The sequence below is a fragment of the Drosophila yakuba genome, chromosome 3L (assembly GCF_016746365.2).
Source record: "Drosophila yakuba strain Tai18E2 chromosome 3L, Prin_Dyak_Tai18E2_2.1, whole genome shotgun sequence".
Lineage (NCBI taxonomy): Eukaryota > Metazoa > Arthropoda > Insecta > Diptera > Drosophilidae > Drosophila > Drosophila yakuba.
Window position 1 is genome coordinate 17,482,823 of NC_052529.2, and position 21,555 is coordinate 17,504,377.

At 41.6% G+C, this 21,555-nt stretch overlaps 2 protein-coding genes across 5 annotated transcripts in view; both read left to right on the forward strand.

Annotated features, from left to right (window-relative positions):
- The window catches only part of LOC6534418 (LIM and SH3 domain protein Lasp), a 28,210-nt gene extending 8,187 nt beyond the window's left edge, over positions 1-20,023 (forward strand). The window contains exons 2-7 of one of the 4 annotated variants that reach the window (XM_015195142.3): positions 9,109-9,203; positions 16,818-16,950; positions 17,223-17,358; positions 18,244-19,398; positions 19,543-19,778; positions 19,844-20,023. In XM_015195142.3, the coding sequence (XP_015050628.1) occupies positions 9,109-9,203; positions 16,818-16,950; positions 17,223-17,358; positions 18,244-19,398; positions 19,543-19,778; positions 19,844-20,023 (1,935 nt within the window). The remainder of the gene's footprint in view (positions 1-9,108; positions 9,204-16,817; positions 16,951-17,222; positions 17,359-18,243; positions 19,399-19,542; positions 19,779-19,843) is intronic. The other 3 variants (XM_002095060.4, XM_015195143.3, XM_039373511.2) reach the window with 3 other exon arrangements.
- A 6-nt stretch (positions 20,024-20,029) lies between these two features.
- Positions 20,030-20,629, forward strand: LOC6534420. The gene has a single exon (XM_002095062.4). It carries the CDS (start codon positions 20,030-20,032, stop codon positions 20,393-20,395), a length of 366 nt encoding a protein of 121 aa, XP_002095098.2. The 3' UTR covers positions 20,396-20,629.
- The last annotated feature ends 926 nt before the right edge of the window (positions 20,630-21,555 follow it).

Sequence of the window (21,555 nt, forward strand, 5' to 3'; positions counted from 1 at the left end):
GTTCTGGTATTGTATAATTAATTTCGATGCTCAAATTTTGACTAATGACCGACAGAGCAGAATGGACAAGATGATTGAAGAGAGTCTAAACAAGTTTTGGGTCAGGCTTTTGATTCTTCTGCAGCTCATTTCGCCTCTTCTGTATTTCCTGTTTTGGACGTCTTTTAATTGTTTTCCCTCCCTCTACACATTTTGTCTTTTGTTGCTGACGCTTTATTCATGTTAATGCGCATTTGCTTTGGGGAAACACTTCCCTCTTTTGTCACTTGTAACAAGAGTTGAACAACGCACTCACCATCCAAATGCGAGGTCCGTTCATAGGGAAACATTCACAAGCAAGACAAGGGGACTCCAAGTATGTTCCTTCTCGAATGAATTGCTTTGTTTAAATTCAATTGATCTTTATTAACTCACCCGTGGATGAGGGCCAAGGGCGACAGGGGGACAGGCGGAGATCCCAGGGGAAAGATCACTCGAGAGGTCTGCCAACGACTCGTGTAAATTCGGAGGGGCAGACAGAAACGACAAGTTGAACTCGTCTTCGCAGCCCTCTTGTCTTTAGTTTATTATTTCTTTCTCTTAAGCATTTGCATGACTTTCCTCGTCATCATCCAATTGATCCCCCCGCATTCAAGTTTTCAATGAGGGGGATCTGTAAATAGGCGGGGCGTTCTATCTTTGGTGCTTTTATTGCATTTGCCATGGGTTTTATTTGTGGAGAGAAAAAGGGCAGAGTTGGAGAAGTTCAAGTGGTGGTTGCTTGACTCTTGAGTTGCCTGCCTGGTACTTGAGGTTTATTTTCTTCCATTATATACACCCCTATAATAAGGAATTGCATCCTTAATCCAGGTTGGAAAATAGTTTATATTTAAAAATTTACCTCATCGATTTTAATAGAGCCTAATAAAACCGTTTTTAATCACCAGACATTTGATGGACGTGCTTAAGTCGCTTTCAATTTGCCGCTTTCTGCGCCCGTTGCAGTGAAATCTTTTCTATTATTCAGCTCTGGCCCACATTTAACCCCAAACCGCATTCTGCTGCCGCTGAACTTGTGTCCCACATCCAAAAGTTTCGCTTGTTCGTCTTGTGTGCAAAGAGCCCTCTTAATTAATAATTTAAGTACTCATATAAGACAGATGCATGTATGACTTCCTTACTACGGATGCCGAGTCAACCGATTGGATACTAGATCTGATTTTTGTACAAAAACTTTGCTAATCATATAAGCCCTGCCACTCGTAGTTGTATTTGAATTAGCACTTGCCATTTGGATGCACTGTGTGGGAATAGCCCTTTGTGCTTCCAGTGAAAATTCAAATAGAGGTCTTGACTGCCGGATAAATGGGAGGGAGGGAGTGTGTGAAGTTTCTGACGTTTATAAATTAAACAAGCAAAATGCTGAAACGTCAGCAGAACTGAACCAAACTGAAATGGACTGAACTGAACAGAAAGTGGGAGAGGAGGAGCCCCAGGCGGTATTTCCTATTGACTTTGCTAATTGACTGAAGCGATGGGAAAACGGGTGCGGGGAAATCGGGGAAAATGGCGTGAAAAAGCCGGGACTAGGTGAGTTAAATCTGTATAAACATACATATAGGGCTTAGTTTTGACAGACAACCTATTTTACAGAATATATGTAGCACAAAATTTGTGGTTGCCTAATCACATTTGTCTGGTATTTAAATGTGCGAGTTCATGCAACTGCCAGCAAGATTTGTAAACTTGTCAAACTAAGAAACCACTTAAAGCTATAAATAATCTTTTTTTTATCAAATGATAGAAATAAAAAACATCTGCCGAATAATCGTTCATTCATTCATATATGTAAATTCCCAACCTCCTCCTTAGTTGGGGTGCTGAACCCAATAGATCATTCCTTAATCTGATACGGCCGCTAACAACATTTTGTTCAAGTGGCGGCAATTGGAAGAGAAGTCTTGAATAGATAATCAAGCTTGACTCCTTTGTGTGGAGTGTCACAAGTGATCTACAGCAGAGACTTGTTCACAAATCACTTTCTAATTGGTCTTATCATTTCGCTCACACATTCTGCTGAATATTCCCATGGTGACCCCGGAATCGAGCATCGGGCATATGGTAATCGTTATATGCATATTCAAGACCCTGATCCGACGCCTGCACAGATGTCAGGCAAACAGCAGAGGAAACATATATCACCGGAGCGTTGGTAATGCCCAATTTAAATAGAGAAGAGCAAACAGAAATTTGATTGCGTAGAAGAGGAGCATTAGGCGGCAGTTTCCCCCTGCCCCCTCCCATCTATAAAAATACAGAGAAAAAGAGTCCGCACACCCCACATGAAATCAAAACCCACTTGCAGTTGCAGTTGCCAGCTGCTGTGTCTTCAGCTTCTGCTGATGACGCTGATGGAGGAACTTTGCTGCAGCGTTTGAGTTCCGAGTTGCGAGTTGGAGTTGGAGTTTCGAGTGGGCGGGGGCGTTTCGGAGTCACACGTATAGAAAGATATAGGGGGAATCCGCCTGATGAGGCGGAAGTGAAAGCGACCAAGCAGAATTAAACCGCTTCCTCTTCTTTTATCCCAATCTCCCAGCTCGAGCTTTTGTGCCAGAGTACCCATCATACGTGGATACTCTTGATGGGAAGGGGATTATAGTTGAATAGTTGATTAGTACAAATTTTTTTTTATTTTAAAATTTTTGAATTTCCTAACAATTATTTCAAAATAATAAATAAAGAATCACTAAGCATCAACTATAATTTAAACAGCTCTTAAAATTTTATTTTCAAAAACATAATTTAAGCCCGAATATCAATTCTATGAATACCATTCTTCTGTTGGCAATCCAATTAACTGCAATGGTACAGAGGTAATACATATATCCTGATAAGTTCGGAATATTTACAATTCCATAACTTTACCTACATATCGGCCAAAGATCGCCGATATAGGGAATTTTCCATTTAACACACCATAATTTAGATGTTCAGTACATTTAAATATTATTTGTAGTATTCATTATAGGAAAGAGGGTGTGAATGCAATTTAAACGCCTTAAACCCAAAAATCCAAGCCCGTTAAAGGGTAATAAAGCAGTCTACTTTTTCAGATTCTTGAGTGGGTTTTTATTACATTTTGTTTTGGCAAGCCGTGGCTGCGCCTTAACCCAAAAAATCCGGAGTTGCGTTCAGGTTTTTGGTCAATTTAACACGCCTTGCCACGCTCTGTTTGCGGCCCGCCAATTGTTGTTTATAAGCAAAAATGCGTGCTGACGTAAGGTCAAGGTGTTTACAGATTAAGGCCGACGTACTCACAATCCGTACCAAAAATGAAAATACCCAAAAATGGCAAATAAAGAACTGTCATCGTTAAATACAGTCTGAGGTGTTGCAATGAGTCATCGGCGCTCGATCAGTTAACTACCTCATAACTGATTGAGTTTCTTGTGTGTCGGTCTGTGGGACAATTGTCGTATTTGTCCGACTATCCGACTCGACTGTCTGACTATGTGACTTTCCCTATATGGTGGCCCACACATGATATAATTGTCATTATCAACAACAACTGGCCACTGATGAGCGTTAAGTAAGCCGGCAAATGGTTTTTAATTGTTGTTGCTGACGTGACCAGTTTAAACCCCAATTTGGTCATGCTATAATTGAATATTTACCCCGGGCAAGCTGTTTGTGTTGTACAGTGTGTTTGCTTATGCAATTCTCACTTCATGTTTTTCCATCTTCGGCGTTTTCACACGCCCGAAAAAGGGCGGAAAAGAGGGAAAACCGTTTGTATGGCTGTATCTGGTCAAACCGATCTCTTCCCATTCCCATTGATTGGAATCTACAAGTTTTCAATTTGCTTGAACGCGCTTTCAGTTTCGTTCAATTGAGTTAGGGGCTTCCTTTCTTTATTTGAGTTTAGCTGGTGGCTAATTAAAAGTTGTTTTCGGGGTGGAAGGAAATAGAGGGGTGCCATAAATTGAATTTGATAGACAAAGTTGGAGCTGTGTTTGTTTTCTGTGACTTGGATTGCCTTTGTTTGAGTTGCAGCAAAACTGGAACTTGTTAGATTTTGCAATTACGCTGCTCAGACTCTGTCATATGCATACTTGTTTTTTGCCACTATGTCCGCACAATCAAAAGGCGAAAAAATTACGTAATCTTGCAGCGAAATTGTATACCATTATACCAAAATAGTGAACTAATATCGCACCATGCCATATATAGTTAAATTCAACTCAATTCCTTACTGCGCAATCTTAAAGATTGCATTCGCGATAACATCCCTAGGATCTTGAGTCATATTCATTGTGAAAGTTGTGAGATAAGGCGGGGCTAGCTCTCAAAGTAAATCCGATGTGGGGCATTATGCGAACATGTGGATCATGTTTGCCTCAACCTCATTCCATTCAACATTCTTTTGGCCTTTATGTCACTCCACTCGCCGCGGTGAAATATATTTCTTTACACTTTTGCAAAAGTGTATTGCAGATATTTTGAAATGAGAGTTTAAGGTGGGAATTGTAATATGTATGGGCATTTAAATTATTAATTTATAGGATTGACATATTTAACATGTCGATGTATGAAATTTTGGGTAATTTACCAATTACATATAACTTAAATATTAGATGTACCCCTTACTCACATCATTTCTCCGCGTGTACTTAGTTTCGCCGAAAGAGCAACAAGGCACATTTGATTAGAATCGCTTTTTATGGTTATTATTTTTTCCACATATTTGCACGTCCGCTGGCTTCAATCTGAGAGCAGAGATATAACCAAATTATTTGTTTATTAATTTCGTTTATTGCCGCAAGTGGTGGGGAATGAAGAGACAGCGATCGGGGCCACCGACTGCGTTCGTTTTGCTTTTTTTGCGCTTTTTACTCGCATATTTCTTTCATTCATTTTTTGTGTACTTGTTTTTTGCCGGCAAGAATCTGGGCGATTCGCAACCTAATGCTGCAAGAGCACTCTTTGAGTGCGGATGACTCATGCTCCAGCAATGTCGAGTGCTCTAAGTGAAGGGGGCGGAGAAGAGGGTTTCTCCGAGCTCGGATATGGCGTTGTCTTCTGGCGGGGACAACTCCATTCCACTTCATTCCACTTGGGCAACAGTGGTCCATGCTGGACTAAAAGTGCTTTTGAGTGTTCGCAACTAGTCGCTGGAACATATCGATTTAAATTTAGAATATTTGAAATTTGGAAAAGTAAACAAAGTTGAGTTAAGTATTCGAGGAGATCGTTTTGCTGAGGTGTGTATTTATACATTGCCATTGTTTATTTTAGATAAAAGAATTCAGTCTGAACCTAGTGTCATCACATCTTATGTTTTCTATATTTTATTGTGCATAGCGGCAACTGCGATGGTGATGCCTGTTTTCCCGACTTCGCTGCGACTATTGCCCGTTCATTTCTCCACTTTGATGGTTTCTCCAGTTGTTGTTTTGATTAAACTGCTGGTGGAGCGAGGGATATGGATATGGATATGGATATGGATGTTATGGCTACGCAGAGTTGGCCAAGAGACGGCAGAGTTGGCTTTAAATCATGATTAATATCTTATGTTAAGTTGGCGCGGGGGGAGTTCTGCCGCTTCGACTTCATTCCGTTGATGGCTCATAACGGTACCGGCTATACGAGCATAAATAACAGTTTTTTAAGCGCTGCATCTAGTCGAACTTTAATTTGTGCTCAAAGAAAGCTGAGAAGCATTTCCCCGGACAATAGAGAGAAAGCATCTCTCCCTCTGAATGGCCATAGAATTTCTTCCCTCACTGCCTCTGCTGCTGATGTGACCGGCAAACAAAAACCAAAATCCAGAAAAAAGGAAATAAAAACCATATAATCTGGCAGTGGACAACAATGCGAATCTGGATTTCAGTTTGCTCTCATGTCTGAAGAGTGTTTGCCTTTTGCCGTTTGGCATTTGAAGTGTTTATTGTCCCAAAACTTTTAAGAATTCGCCTTGGAAATACTCTTCACACTGCGGATCTCATCACTTTGGTGCAAAGCCTGTTTGTCACAAAGATACTTGTGCCAGAAGAAGCCAGAAAGCACAAATTGTATATGATATATATACTTTTCAATAAACATAATGGAGTTTCTAATATATAAAAAGCTTATTTATAAACTTCCGTATTATATATTTACATTTAGTATGCATTAAATATGTAAGAGTAAATTATGTTTCGGTCTAGAGAGAATAAATGCAAGAACAATTGTTTGGGAAATTATTCTCCTTGCCAACAATGTGAAAATCTCAAATGGATTTTACCACCTTTACATCAAATGACACTTGCAAAAGGTTCGAAGGAGTTTGAATTTGTGTAAAAACAATGGGTGTCGACTCGCAAATCAAACTAAATAAGTAATAAAAGGAGAGCTGTTTTCGTCTGAAATCTTTTTTTAACCGAATTCGGAATTGGTGAAATCAGTTGCTTTTTTACATATCTGTTCCCATTTCCAAGTGCTCCAGTTTCAGTTCCTTATGCAAATTTAACGAAATCACTTTGACACTTCAAGTCTGGTCTATTTTTCTTGATTACGTTTATAAATAGATTTTTTGAACGAATTGTTTGTTTTGTGGTTTCTGGTGTTGTTGCTGGTGCTGGTGCTCATTGCCCCCATTTGTCATTCGCTGGCTTTGGCTTTGGCTTGCCGTGGTAATTCGAGATTTTCCTACCATTTCGTGGCTCATGCCAATTGTTTTTATCGCCACTTGGGTCGAGAAACGTTGAAAGCGTGCAAATTCGAATGCAAATTTAACACCTCGTCGTGGTTGACAGAAAACAACCCGGCAATAAACCCAAAACGAAAAACCAAAAACAAAACGAAACAAAGCGAAGCCAAGAGGAAACGTTTAACTTTTGAAAATTGAGCCACAAATTGAAAATCAAGACGAGAAGCGAGCAAAAGTGAAAAAGTGGGTTAAAGCGGCCGGAGAAGATGGAAATTGAATGCAGTTGACGCGGGAGACGTACTCCGTTGTTGACCAACGACCACCATACTATTACCTCACCGCATTTAAATACTCATGTCTACATTCCCATGTGTGCATTGCCCATCCAGATTCACATGGCCACTCCTACAACATAAAAAGATATGTGAGAAAAAAGCAAGAAACTCGACAGCATTTCGTTGCGAAAGTGAAACCGAAAATGCAATTTGCCTGCAACCAAACAGGTTCAAAGTCTATGGACTTTGACTACGAGATTTGACTGAAGTTATGTCAAATACGGAAAGTTCATTAATTTAATTTAATAAATTAAAACAACTTTACTGAAAATATGTTGTTACATTTGCTAGCCTTTCACGCAACACGATTACATAAAAAACTTAATTTTTATTTTATTTAAAATAAAATAAAAAAGTAGTCGTTGAATAAACAAGCTTGCTACGCTGTTCATATTGTAATGGTTTTATGGCTATAAATATGGCTTTCAGTTATACACAAACTAAATAGAAAGTCCATACATCAGAGTTAAATTTAAAGACCCTAATGTCTTCGACACACATTTAACAAACCAAATCCTATGCCCACTGTTGGTAACGAAAGTCTGAACCTGAGGCATTCTTACCGAACGAACTGCATCGGTGGTCCAATTGGGCAAATACTCACAACCACTGCCCCTGTTACGCATGCGCCCTGAGCTGGAAAGTCATTTGCTTAAGCCCAGATTCAAAAGTGAGGTCAGGAGAAAAATGCGATGATTTATTCGGGTTTCGGTTCAGTGGGGTCAAAGATTGTTTCGCTTTCAGCTTTTCTCTTCGGGCCATGGAATGCGGTAAACTGACTTCTTTCGTTTTTATTTCACTTATTTTTTGTTTTTTATCTCTGTTTGCGTCCATCAAACAATTAACTATCGTATTTTTTTGTGTCTACACTTTTAATTGTTGTTTAAACTGGTTTTGCGATGTTTTTGCGCCAGCTTCCAGTGGCAGACAGCGTTGAAAACCAATTAGGAGATATTTTGTACTCCCATCTGGCATCTCTTTCGGCGAGTGTATGGCCCTCTCTTTCGGCTGCTAATCCGCAGACAAGTTAATCGTTTGTTGACCTCCACGTCAAGGATGGTGGGGTGAATGGGAATGGGGATGTGGATGTGAATGTGGATGTGTTGGGGCTCCATTGCGGTTTTGAGATTTTTTCCTCTTTCGGAAAATTTGCATAACGCGTTGCAGGCAAACAGAAACAGAAAAGAAGGAAAACCAAACATCCAGGCACCAGATACGAAGTCGAGCTATACAAGTTCCATCACAAGTTCTTACTTTGGTCGTTGCGAAGTTTTGTATCTCGGTATCTGTGAGATGGGAGCTCTTCCCCACTTCATATGCCAAGTCACCACAAATCACGCAACATTTTCAATGTCTGTTTGCCTGGTTCTCATCTGTCTGACTTGGCAACGCTTATCTAACCAGTTATCTTAACTGAACCGTACTAACTACGATATCTTCGTATTCTTCACCTTCATCGCCGAATGCATAAGTTTGAGATAAACAGAAAATTGGAAATTCTGGTGGTTCTTTTTGTGCTTTTATCAAAATAAGAAGTTTCTTTTGATTTTTGTTTTTCCTCAAGATAAAATTTATGCACTCACTCATAACAGCTATAAAAATCTATAAAAAACATCCATTAATTTTTGAGATATTCAAACTAAAGGATGTTTTGCTTACGTTATGTTCCGTTCAGCACGAGCAACACTCATATTTTTTATTCTTTCTTTCTTTATTTTTATGCACATAAAATCATAATAATTCATTTATAGCTAAAAACAGTTGGAATTTTTACGATTTCTTTAAAATCTCTTTAGCCGCTTTTTTCAATTCCAATTAATTTTGGAGAAAATATATATGCACGCATAAATTTCTAGTTAACGGAATAGTATGAAAACCTTTGAGAGCGCTTCTTATGCTTGGCTTGGCCCAGAGTTTTCAGTTGCATTGCGCCAATTTGGCTAACAAGCAACAAAGAGCAAAGGAAGTAGAAGCAGAAGCAGCACCACCACCGCCACACCAACAAACAAAAAACAACAAATAGCAATAATAATATTGCATTCTCGACAATTTCCCTGATTCTACGTTTGTAATTCAACGTTTTTCCCCTCTTTTCTTTCGTTTCAGACATGGCACAAAACGTGTTTCAAATGCACAGAATGCGGCATGACGCTCAATATGAAAACCTACAAGGGCTACAACAAAATGCCCTACTGCGAGGCGTAAGTTTAACCAAGTTTATACCACCCCCTAGCCCCAGAATTCCATCCATCCCCATTCCCATCCCCCTCCCTCTCCTCCCATCACCGACCGCCAGCGGGATCCATGAACAATTGTGGAGCACAGTGGGGGCAATCACGTTAAGCCTTATCGCATCGCACCCACTTGAAATCGGAATGCGACGGAGGATGGTCAACCTTGATTTGCCTCCCTCACCTGGCAATCTTCATTAGCGTCGTTTATCTGATCGCTCCCTGAGATAGTGGATGTGTGGGTGGGGCAGAGGGCTCCTGGCAGCGGAGATAACGCCTAAATTCACTGGAAAATTGCAAAGACTCCCTGCAAGTGGGTGAGCAAAAAGTGCAGCAGCTGGTTAGGGAAAAGTCCGGGCTGAATAAGGAATGCCGGCGGAATGGATGCAGAATGGGTGCAGAATGCGGAAATGCAGTTGTGGGCCAGGCGGAGCTACGGTGAAACCCACTCCAGTTCACCCGGTGAACTAGTTAATTGTTCGTTTGATAACAGCAGCTGCTTCTAATAGGGTTTGGATTTAGATTTAATGGCTGCAGTTGAATTTTTCACATTTGCAGCAGCACTTGTTTGCCTTTGGGCCCAGCTATGATTGCATTCTGGCTTCATTTGATTTAATTTTATTACGTTCTTTTGATTAGAAATGACAGCCAGCTATTGTTTTTATATCCACAACAATATTATTTTCTGATCAACTTTTTTCTTTGCCTGTGACGGTCTTGTTTGGCTAACGGCTTAATTATGTTTTTGAATAGTCTAAAGGCTTGCAATGCTATAGGTAAAAATATTTCATTTTAAATTGGATTCCTTTAAATCGTTCGGTTCATTTAAATTTCTGGTTAGTTAACTTGGAAGCTACATAGTTAAACGTAAATTATATACATTTTTATAGCACCCTTACATTACCCCATAAATATAGTTTAGAGTTGGTTTTTTGTTCGTAACTTCCCCCAACTCCGAGAACTAGTTTTCCTATTGAAGAGCAGGTGATCAACTCTGCCATCTAAACGCCTCGCGCACACAAAGCTTTTCCCGTTTCCTGCTGAGCTGTTCAAATCGGGAATCGCATCGCATGGGGAATCTGTGTCACTTGGGGGGCGTTCCAAGTTCCCAGGAGCCAACGAGCGAGCCCCCTTTTCCGTGCAGAACTCCACCCCTGACTCCGCTTGCTGCTGTCATGTTCATTGTTGTAGACAATGTCACACATACCGGACTGGGTAAGCGGACAAGAGAGCAAGTGTTTTGCTTTGTATTGTGGCCAACACCAGCCAGCTCCACAGCTCCACAGCTCCTCAGCTCCTTTTGCCCAATATTTTCTTTTTGCTGCAGTGCGTGGCAGCATTTGCTGGCCTTGAGCCAAAAGCCAGGGGCGCAGTGAAACGGGGATCGGATCGTATGGTCCTTCTTTGGTTGTACTACATTCTGTCCTGCGACTACTGCGACTACCGCTGCTGCTGCTCTAATGCAGATTTATTGTGGATGCCACCGCTGCGGGAATAAAAATTCCATGCGGATTGAGTTATGCGTCCGTTAGCTCCATTGCGCAGTGCCCCTTCTCCGCCCCTCCTCACGATTTTCCAGGCGAAAACTGTGCTGTCTGCTTGGTGGTATCACATGTCCCGTTCGCTTTGTGCGAATTTCCACTGATGTCATCGCCTGCATAAATTGCAACATGGACTCAGCTTCGGCAATGTGGTTTAGCGGCAAAGTGGCAGCGGCTACGCCCCGTTTTCCGCTGCCAGCACTTTCACTGCATTTCCTCAAACAGTTTGCACCTATCCGGCAAATGCTGTTCCCCGATTACGTGACGCCACGTGCGGGAATCCGGAGCTACTCCTCCTTTTTTTTGTCCGTGTCTTCGATCTAGATTTTTATGCGGGGTACTTTTGGCTCTAAAGGGGCATATTCAATTCCATTGCCAACTCCCTGAGCTCATTTCGGATCGAGATTAATAAAAACTATTAAGCTCTGAATCGTTCTTTCATTTTGAATTGCCGGAAAGGAAGAGGCTATAGTCAGTTATAAATCCTTATGAACACCTGAAGGACTTTGTTCTTTCTTTTATATAGGGTATTTTTACGTGCCAACTATTGCCCAACTTTGGGTTTCTTGCATTTTACAACTGCGGCGACTTCAACTTCCACTTTTTGGTTTGCATTTTATAATTGCTCGGGAAGTTTCGCCTGCCTGGTTGTTCTTCGGAGCCTTCTGTTAAGTTCCGTCTGCAGACAAAAGATAGTTTCCCATCCAGTTACGTACGGGTCAAAACAAAGTTTTCATAGTGCCGCTTTCTTGGGCCGAGAGGTCAGCCACCCAGTGGGGATAACACGATTGCAATAAATTATGAAGTTCATTCACAGGATAAATGAGGGAAACGTGCAATTAAAGTTGGGCCACATATGAAGCTGAAGTGCCCGACAACTGATTGTTAATTGGATTTGAGGGCATGGATATGATACTCGCTCGTATCAGGGAAGGAAGTGCTCAAAATGGGAAAAGTACTCCGAGATTGATGGGAAACGTTCTTAGTTTTGGATATTGAACTGGATAATGTGGAAAAATATTTGTAGTTAATTGTGTTACAACGACTTCAATTCATTAGGATCGAAATCAATCTGAAACAAATTAAAAAATTTAATTACCCTTAGATTAACGTAAGCGTACTAGAAGATTCATTTGTTTCGGAATTGATTTTTATTCATATACAAATAGTAGAGCTCAATAGAAATCCAACAAGTAGGAATAGTAAATAAATGGAAACTCTTGGATCAAACTAGTTTCAGTAAATATCCCAAGCTTCCTTTGTTGTCCAGTCTATTCACAAGCGGAAATGTGGGACTTTGTACAACTTGAAGCTTGTGGATAAATGTCCATCCCCAATAAACGAAACTTTCTCCTCGCCCTAATTGCATCTTGAAGTACGGCTTTCCTGGCCGTTGTCTACCTAAGGCCGAAAGCCAAAGGACAGGACGAGACAGGAAAAGAAGCCGGCTTTGGGCCAAAACCAAAAGTACACTTGCTTATGTATGTATGTACATATATGCACATGCACATGTGTACAAATGTGGGAAGGAACTTCTATTCATAAAATTTTGTATACATTACATTACCAGGCCCCATTTAGTTGGAATTGAACTAGAAAACGAGATGTTTACAATGTCTTGCTCGTTTTTTCGCATTTATTTTGTATTCCGCTTCGTTTTCCCTTGCTTGTGTAAAATAAAAAATAAAAAGCGGGGCTTGCGAAACATCTGCCGAACAGAAGGCTGATACTTTTCTATATATCATTGGCATTTATTTATTAACATAAAAACCCAGTGAACCATGGTCATGCAACCCATCATCCAAAAACCCCGCCCCTTGTGCCACATTTTCTTCTCGTCTTCTCTCATTTCATTTTACATCACATTTCCCCTCCAGTTTTTTACTTTCGTTTTAAAACGCGGCTTAAATATCCGAACAATACCGATGGTTATATGGGATATATGGGTAGCTGTGCACATATCTTCGTCTGATTACTTAAGCCGCCCACAAAATAGAAAACAAAAGTGACAACGGCCACAAAAACCTTTTCAATTACCAAAAAATAGTTGGGTCAGCAGACTGGCAGCCTGGCGGAAGAGTTGGGGGCATTGTCTCATTTGTCCCCTATTTTATGCTAAATACAAACATTTGTGGGTCGCCTATTTAGCTACCGAAATGAGCTGGGAGTGGTGGTGTCAACGATTACCCCGGGAACACCTTTCTTATCCGGCCATTGAATATGAATTTTTAAAAGCTTTAAACACGCGATGGGAATTTACACACAGTCACTGCCGTTCACTCCCTTTCGCTGTTGCTGTCTGTGCGATGGATTTTCGAACTTTTATGCTCACTTTGATTGACTGCAACGGACTATGAATACCGATGATGACGTTGATGGGCCAATGCCAAAAACTTTTGGCTGTAAATGCGTAGGGGTAGAGAGGGGTGAAAGGGGTGGAGATTATCACTTTGGCCGAACATGCATTTAATTTCAATTTAAACGCTTTTGCAAATTATGTGTGAAGTGATTTCTCTTTTTGTTATGCCATCGCAGTCAGCGCAGTAACGGAAATTATTTATTTATGAGAAAATATATTCAAAGTATTACCCTTCAGACAATTAAGATACATTTCTATTGACTGACAAATATTATTAAATATATTTATTAATTAAATTGACCCAAATTAACACATGAATATGTTTTCCTTTCTAACGTTTCCATCTTGAAGAGATGCTTTATGAAATGTACTTAAAAAAGAACAACCATAATTAAAAGGAACATTCATATTCCTTGCTTAAACAACCATATAAAGTGGGTAGTAATTCTTAATGCGGTCTTTTGTGAATCCCATCTCATCAGCTTTGGCCAGTATTAAGTCGTAACTGCCCCTCCCTGGCTTACTTTACATTGATCCATTGCACAACAACACCATAAAGTCGTCGAACAACAAAAGACTGTCATGGTAACTCAACACCAATCACCGTCACTGCTTGTTCCACATGGGAAAAATTAAAAAAACAAAGAAATAGGAGTAAGTAAAAAACAAGAGTGAAAAAAGCTGAAAAATATGTTGACATCCAATGAATGTCCGAACCGTTTTTCTCGTTTATATGTTGGACTGGCTATGGGTGGTTTGCGCCTGGTTTGGATGGTCTTTCGATGCTTGATGACTACCACGCGATGTGGTCCAGTTTGATGGCCGGGAATCCAGATATCCTCTTTTCCATCAAAAGCAATTTGTGTGGGAAATCATGAACAGCGACTGGGACAACTGGTGCCGTCAATTGACTAACAGATACCCTGTATTGTGTCAATAACGAGCAGTTGATTGTGTAACAAATATTCAAAACTTTAAATTTTACAAATATATTTATATTGACGAATATATTGGTGAAAATGTACATATAGTACAATTATGGCCACAAAATGATCATTGGTTCTCCTTGGGATCCATTTATGCTAGCGTTTATGCGGTTGTGTATTGTTTACAAATAAATTAAAATTCTTTGATAATAATAAAATGTGAAGCAGAAAAAAGGAGCAACAATTGCATCATGGATATGCATTGTTGTTGCTAGTTTGGCTGCTGCTGACGTGCATGCTGCTGTTGCTGTTGCTGCCTTTGTTGTTGCTGCTGCTGCTGATCTATTGGGAACGTGCTGAGACATCCGCTGGTGGTAGACGCTCGCCAATGTCGCCTCCGGGCGCTCAAGCATTGTTATGTCATCATTACCAGCTACCAGCAACAGTAGCAACACAACTAGCAGCAGCAACAACAACAACAGCAGCAATGTGTGCCAGCTACAACAGCAATTTGACCGACCGAACGCAACGGCAATGCGGACGATGCTTTCTGCGGTTCGGGCTTTGTACTTATTTCTGCCCCTTGGCCACCACCTCATCCGCCTCCCCGCCCCCTCTACACCGCTTCTCCTGCCCTGTTTCTATCTGTGGCACACACATGCAACGCATATTGAACGATAAAGCAAAGTAAAGCAAAGCTTGCAGCGGCAACAACAATGCATTATTGTTGCACTTAGGGTATACCCTTTTCGCGGGTTGTACTATTTATCTGGGGTATCTGCTGGTGAAAACTATCTGAAAACCAATACTTTAATTTGCAAGGGTACTGTTTTCACATGACTTAACCCTTTGGTGTTAATTGTAGGTATATATTTGCCTATAAAATTGTCCAAGATCAAACGAAATTTGAGATATATAGTTATAACAGTATAGTCATATCACAGTTGTCTTGTAAAGTCTTTTAAATTATTTTGGGTCTTTTTAGTAAAGTGAATTAGGGTGGGTAAATAGAGAGCATACTAAATTCGTCGCGTTTAAGACAGCTTACACAAAGTCTTGTTGTTTGGAATAGACCTACATGCATCGGTGCTCTCTCAGTGATTCTGGGTCTGGTGCTGCTCACACGCTTTGGTCATTAAACGGCCTTGTGCCACTATCAACTGTCCACCGTATGTGTACCGCACCATTATGCCATTATAGCAAATACTATATACTATATTCCATATACCATATAGCGAGCCGTACCATTACCATTACCATCCATCTCGATGGTGGTCACCTCTGTGCGTGTGTGACAGTTGTCATTGTTTTGTCGCTGGTTCGCATTCCACAGCGATTGCAACTTATTGTCGGTGGAAGAACGATGTGAAAACAACACCCCTGCCACCTACCACCTTTCGAAAGTCGGCGCCAGCTGTAGGCGATTATAACATCGCTAAAAACCCATAAATATTCTATAAAGCCAATAGACTTGCATGCAATTACGTTTACAATACTGTTATATGGTTTATATGAGGTGAGGGACTATAATAGGGCTAAAAGGCAGAAAGGAGTTCTTCCCCGCTGTGGGTTTATCAACCTCACGAGTCGAGTCATCGAGGTTGGTTATCAGTTGGGTTGTTGTCCAATCGATCGATCGATTAGCCCGCTGATAGGTTAAAGCACTCCGCACATGGCTGCAAACAAAAAGAGTTGTGAATTTATGGAACTGCACAAAACTGCGTGTGTTTGTTCGCCATGATTACTTTCGCATAACAGATGCGCCATGTTATTCCTTGCTGCTGCCAATAATTAAATTGATGTATTAGTCTGTGGGGACGAAGCTGGGAAGTTGATCCAAAAAGTGCTATAATAATATCAATGGTATTGTGTTTTGCGTTCATTCAATGGTTTTCACTGTGATTTTATCAGTTAAGCTTGGTTGCTTGAATGTTTTATATATTTTTTATTTAATTTAAAAATAACACCTAAATAAAATCAAATGTTCGTCAGAAAGCCGTGAATGTGGATGGAATGAATAGTTTTGCAATAGCATTCCTAATCCTCAAAGGAAATGGTAGCTCTCAACTAATGTGCTTTTCACATGCTTTAAACCAAATAAATTTGCATTGTGGTCTTCTATTTAATTCCCATGCTAATTATTTGGATTAAAACTTCCTAGACAAGCTAAAAGTTGCATAAACGCAATGGCGAACTAAGACTAAACCACTACCATATTAATCAGGCTTTTGATAAACTACATTTAGCCACAGAAAAATCTGTGGAAATGCATTCCCGTTATTTTGCCCGGGGGTAACTAAAGAAAACCCCAATCAAACCACAAAAATACACGTAGTTTCTGCTGTTTGGGGCTCCGTTTTAATTGATAAAAGCTAAGGGGCGAGGTCAGAGGTTTTCACACGAAGCCAACATGAAATCAGAGATGGATATGCTGTGGCCCCTATATAAGTATATGCGAATGTGCATATGTATATCCCCCGCAGCAGAATCAGCATCTCTCATTCCACCCACTCGAGCGGAATTTCCGTGAATCCGAAAACCAAATCCGAAATCCAAGTTGGCCAGCTGGCGTGGAGAATTTTCAGCGAGAGCTCCGATTGCCACCGGCAGTGTGCGAGTACGATGATGAACTTTATGTGCGGCATGCCACAGAACGAGCGACTGTGCAACTGCTAGCACAGTTGACTAGCGTTAACTCCTCTAACTTTGCTGATCTATAACCTAATCCCTGCTCTCCTCCCCCTCTTCCCTCTTGCAGACACATCCCGAAGGCCAAGGCAACGGCCATTGCCGATACGCCCGAACTGAAGCGCATCGCGGAGAACACGAAAATCCAGTCGAACGTTAAGTACCACGCGGACTTTGAGAAGGCCAAGGGCAAATTTACACAGGTCAGTGCAGAGAAGTTGAGAGTGCAAGATGTGCACAGGAAGCCCAATTATCCAAAGTTATTTTTACCTCCATTGCGAACATATTCCTTATTTGGTTTAATTTAGTTCCGCAATGGATAGTTCTTTCATATTACTAACGCGCGGTCTTTATGAAGTTCAGTTCAGTGCGGAACATACATATATCTGTCCTAATGTTGCGATAAGGCTTGATATATGTACAGTTGCATCCCCATTTGGAGCATGCCGTTGCTAATTGCTTTTGCATCCGACAGGTGGCCGATGACCCGGAAACGCTGAGGATCAAACAGAACACGAAGCACATATCGAACGTGGCATATCACGGGGATCTGGAGAAGAAGGCGGCCATGGAGAAGCAGCGAGGATCCGCCGAGGTCTCCGACAGCAGCAGTGAGTATTCGTCTTGCACTCGCCCTCCTCCGTCTGTATCTATCACTACATATTTCCATCTCTGTGAGACCAGACCCCTCTAAGCCTCTAACTGTTGTATCTTTCCTCCTCATCGTCACTGGTATCAAAGCTTTATTGTTTGCGACCGCTCGTTCGCTTAATAATGGTCAGTTGGTGGTGGGCCGGGCTTACTGTTTGAATTAATTTATTCGAATTTCAATTGACTTAATGTGTTTATAATAGTCTATTGACGTCATTCACTCATGCATGCATTTAAATGGTCACAAAAAATTACAAAGCCTGCTTACAGAGAACTTGTGTAGCGGTTGTTATTGATTTTTTTGTTCATTGAATTAAAAATTTAAATTTTATATTAAATGTCACTTGAATTAATTTACTCAAAAAGAAGTATCTTCCCTTTCCTTCTTATCCTTTCCTTTTCTATGATTTTATTTACCTAACCCGAATCCTTACTTTGTATCCACTGTACTTCCACTGTATAGAAATGCATGTGGCATGTCAGAATTTGCAATTCTGCACTATCCATCCATGTTGTATCTATTTCCATCACAGCTGTCACATTGTGTAATTAATATTGATTATAATGCCGTTTTTTATGGTTTGTTTTCTTTCCTTTTATTTTGTTGTGGACTTTGTTTATCATTTGTTGCCATTTATCCCACACCATCAACCAACTGCAACAATAAAATCAACAACATAATTTGTGTGCTTTCTGAACTACCGTTAACCTAACGATACACACAACACAACAACAACAACACCACCACCACCACACACATCCACACTAACAACAACGACTGTGGACAATGTTGCAACTAATTAATCGCCACCTCGAAATCGATAAATATCGAAAAAATCGAAAAGATGAATCGGAATACTTCTCTGAGCAATTGGCAGCTGAACAATTCTCGCAATATGCACCCACAGCCTCACCCATTCCGCCAGCAGCGACAACACTACACCAGCAGCATCAGCAACAACAGCAGCTGCAACACCAACACCAACAGCAGCAACAGCAGCAGTACCAGCAACATCAGCAGCAACTGCAGCAGCAGCAACAACACCAACACCAACACTATCTGCAACAGCAGCAACAGACCCTGCCACCGCCACCCATACAACACCAGCAATACAACACAGCGGCCATAACGCCCACATACCAACAACTCCAACAGCAACAGCAGCATCAGCAGCAACAACAACAGCAGCAACAGCGGGCACAGCAGCAGCAACTGCACGATCCCTATGCACACTACCAGCAACCACAGGCGCTGCGCCAGCAGCAGCAGCAACAACAACAGCAGCAGCTGCTGCAACAGCAAGCCATTAAACAAGCCTCACATCTGTATCCCACAGCAACATCCCAGCAGCAACAGATGCCGCCACCACAGTCGCCTTCGAATCCGCAGCAGCAGGCGCTCAACAGCTACAATGAGATGCGCTCGGCCATACTCCAGAACTCCCATCATCCCAGCGGCAATTCCGTGGATCAGTACGACCAGCCACAGCAGCAGCAGCACCAGCAGCAACAGAGCACCAACCCCACGCTGGTGGCTGCCCCACAGCAGCAATCGCACCACAGCCTGCTGAACAACAATGCCAGCAACGGCGGCATTTCGCACAGCCACCACAGCAACATCAACAATAATGGGCACGGCTCCCAGACCCAAATGTTGCCGCCACAAATGAGACGCTCGGCGGCCAATGTCACCGCCTACGATGGCAACGGCAAGCAACAAGTGACAGCCGGGCCAGGAGCTGCCCAGAATCACATCCAGCAATTGTACGCGTCTCCCAATTACGCCGCTGTGACTCCTTCGGAAAATTCGATAAACGTTAAGCAACACGCTAGCAATGGGCATGTGCCAAGCCTGCAGCAACAGCATGTGGCAGGCGGCAGCAATATCGGAAAGATAGCGGACTACGATCCGCTGACGGATGGACCAAGGGTGGTGCCCAATGCCGGCCGGTCCAGCACCACTTTGGTCTACAGCTCCGAGCCACGGGGCACTCAAGGTGGTAAGTTGCGGAGCAGGCTAGCTGGTAGTTCGAGGTAGTGATAGTGCGCGCTCAGCTCGATGTTACACACTCATCTTGTCCTTGTCCCCGGCTAGAAAATATGTAGCGTTAACAGAACTAATCCAGCCTTTTATGTCCTCGCAGGCAACAGCGTCTACCCCAAGCGCATTGGCTCCGTTTCCGATATTGATCCGGCCAACGGCATCTACGGATCGCTTACAGCCGCCGAGCAGGCTCACCAGCAGCAGAAGCACCAGCAGTACTACCAACAGGTGCAGATGATGCAGCAGCAGGAGCATCCGCCGCAGCAACAGCAAATGCGCCAGCAGCCATCCTACTCCTCCCTCCAGGAGAAACAATCTCGACAAAGCACTTCAATGGTATGTTTTAAATGGTAGCCTCTCATATTTTACACACTTATCAAATGTATATTACTATACTTTAGCGCGTCTATCGGGCCATCTACGACTATGAGGCGCAGGACGTCGACGAGGTCAGCTTCCGCGAAGGCGACGTCATCTTCGAGGTGGAGTCGATCGATTCAGGCTGGATGACCGGACGGGTGGAGCGTACCGGCAAGACCGGCATGCTGCCCGCCAACTATGTGGAGCAGGCGGTTATATAATAGGGAATGTTTTACTACTGCTGCTGCCGCCAGCAGTTTGTGGTGATCCTAATCTGCCTGCTCTACATCCTGCTCGTGCTCGCCTTCTTCGTCAACGTTTTCATTGCGGATCGCAACATGCACGCGAATCTAATGATGAGGAACGGACGACACGGGGTTCACGGCGGAGGTGGAGGAGTCCCTCCGCCAGCAGGCATGCATCCGGGTCACCACAATCCGTACGACATGCATGGCTACAACCACTACAGCAACTACCATCCGCAAGTGGATTCCAAGCAGCAGCAGGAGTTGGCCAAGAAGACGCCGCAGCAGCAGGCCGAGCAGGACATTTACTACTATTTCAATCACGTATTCAGGCGGCGCCGGCGATGATGGGAGTCTCACATCCCAACAACACCCAAAATTTAAATCTTTAGTGCATTAACTTATACTGCATCCACTACATACATAGATATATAAATACTATATATAGCAAAGCAGCAGATTATGTAAAAAGAGAAGGGAAATTGATTAATTAATTTTAAATTTATTAGTAATCCAACCAAGAACCAACAATCCGATATCCATCTTATTAAATAAACGAAGCCACAGCAGAGTTATGAGAAATCAGCAACAGCGTCGAATGTGTTTCAGCTATGAATCGGCTAATATGTGAAAGCGGAACATATATCTGCACCGATTCCATAAAGAAATTGAGCGACCAAGCTAACCCAGCCAAGTTTGCATTTATCTACAGCCCTTAATAAATCAAATTTATACAGATATTTATTGAAGAGTATACAAAACGTTAATCAGCTAATCGTACACTATAGCTTACCAATCATATACAAGTACGGATATCTATAAACAATTCGATTAGCTAAAGTGCTTCAGCATAACATGTTGTGGATAGCAAAATCCCAAGGCAAAGGTTTTCTAATCTAATTAGAAGTTCTCAAAGTAATACTTACGGGGCAGTAGCCAACACAAATTTCCCCCAAGTTTTCTTAGGCTTTTTGAAAGCTTTTCGCATTAGCAATCCACTCAGATTCTGATCGGTCTGAATGGGGTCCTTATCCCTACCATTTTGTCAATTTATCTGTGTAAACGAGGAGGACATGGAAGATATTGTTCTTGTTTTTGGGGGAGATTCATGTTTTTTAATATATATATTTTTGTTAAGAGAATAATAATAATTATATTGTTTGTTTCTAGTGTTTAAATTGAAGAAAGAATAAGGAGATATCGTTTCGTTTCACAAAAGAAATCCTTGAAAGTGCCTTTAATTTGCTAAAACGTGTTTTTTAGATAAAACCAATTTACTAGGCTTATCAATAATGCATTAAAGAATCAATAAAATATACTTATACTGTAACTTATACATTTTCATACCGTATGCATGCAATGGAGAACGAATTTCTAACGCAAGTAACGAAGCAATTTACAACCGACAACTAAAAATAATTTAATATGTGATTGGAGGATCGTTTTTCTATGGCAAGTCAAGCTATATAATGTATTATTAACTTAACTTACACCACACTCACACACAT

Excerpts from the sequence above, each read along its gene's own strand:
- LOC6534420 (XM_002095062.4), top strand. The coding sequence starts at position 20,030 with ATGTTTTACTACTGCTGCTGCCGCCAGCAGTTTGTGGTGATCCTAATC.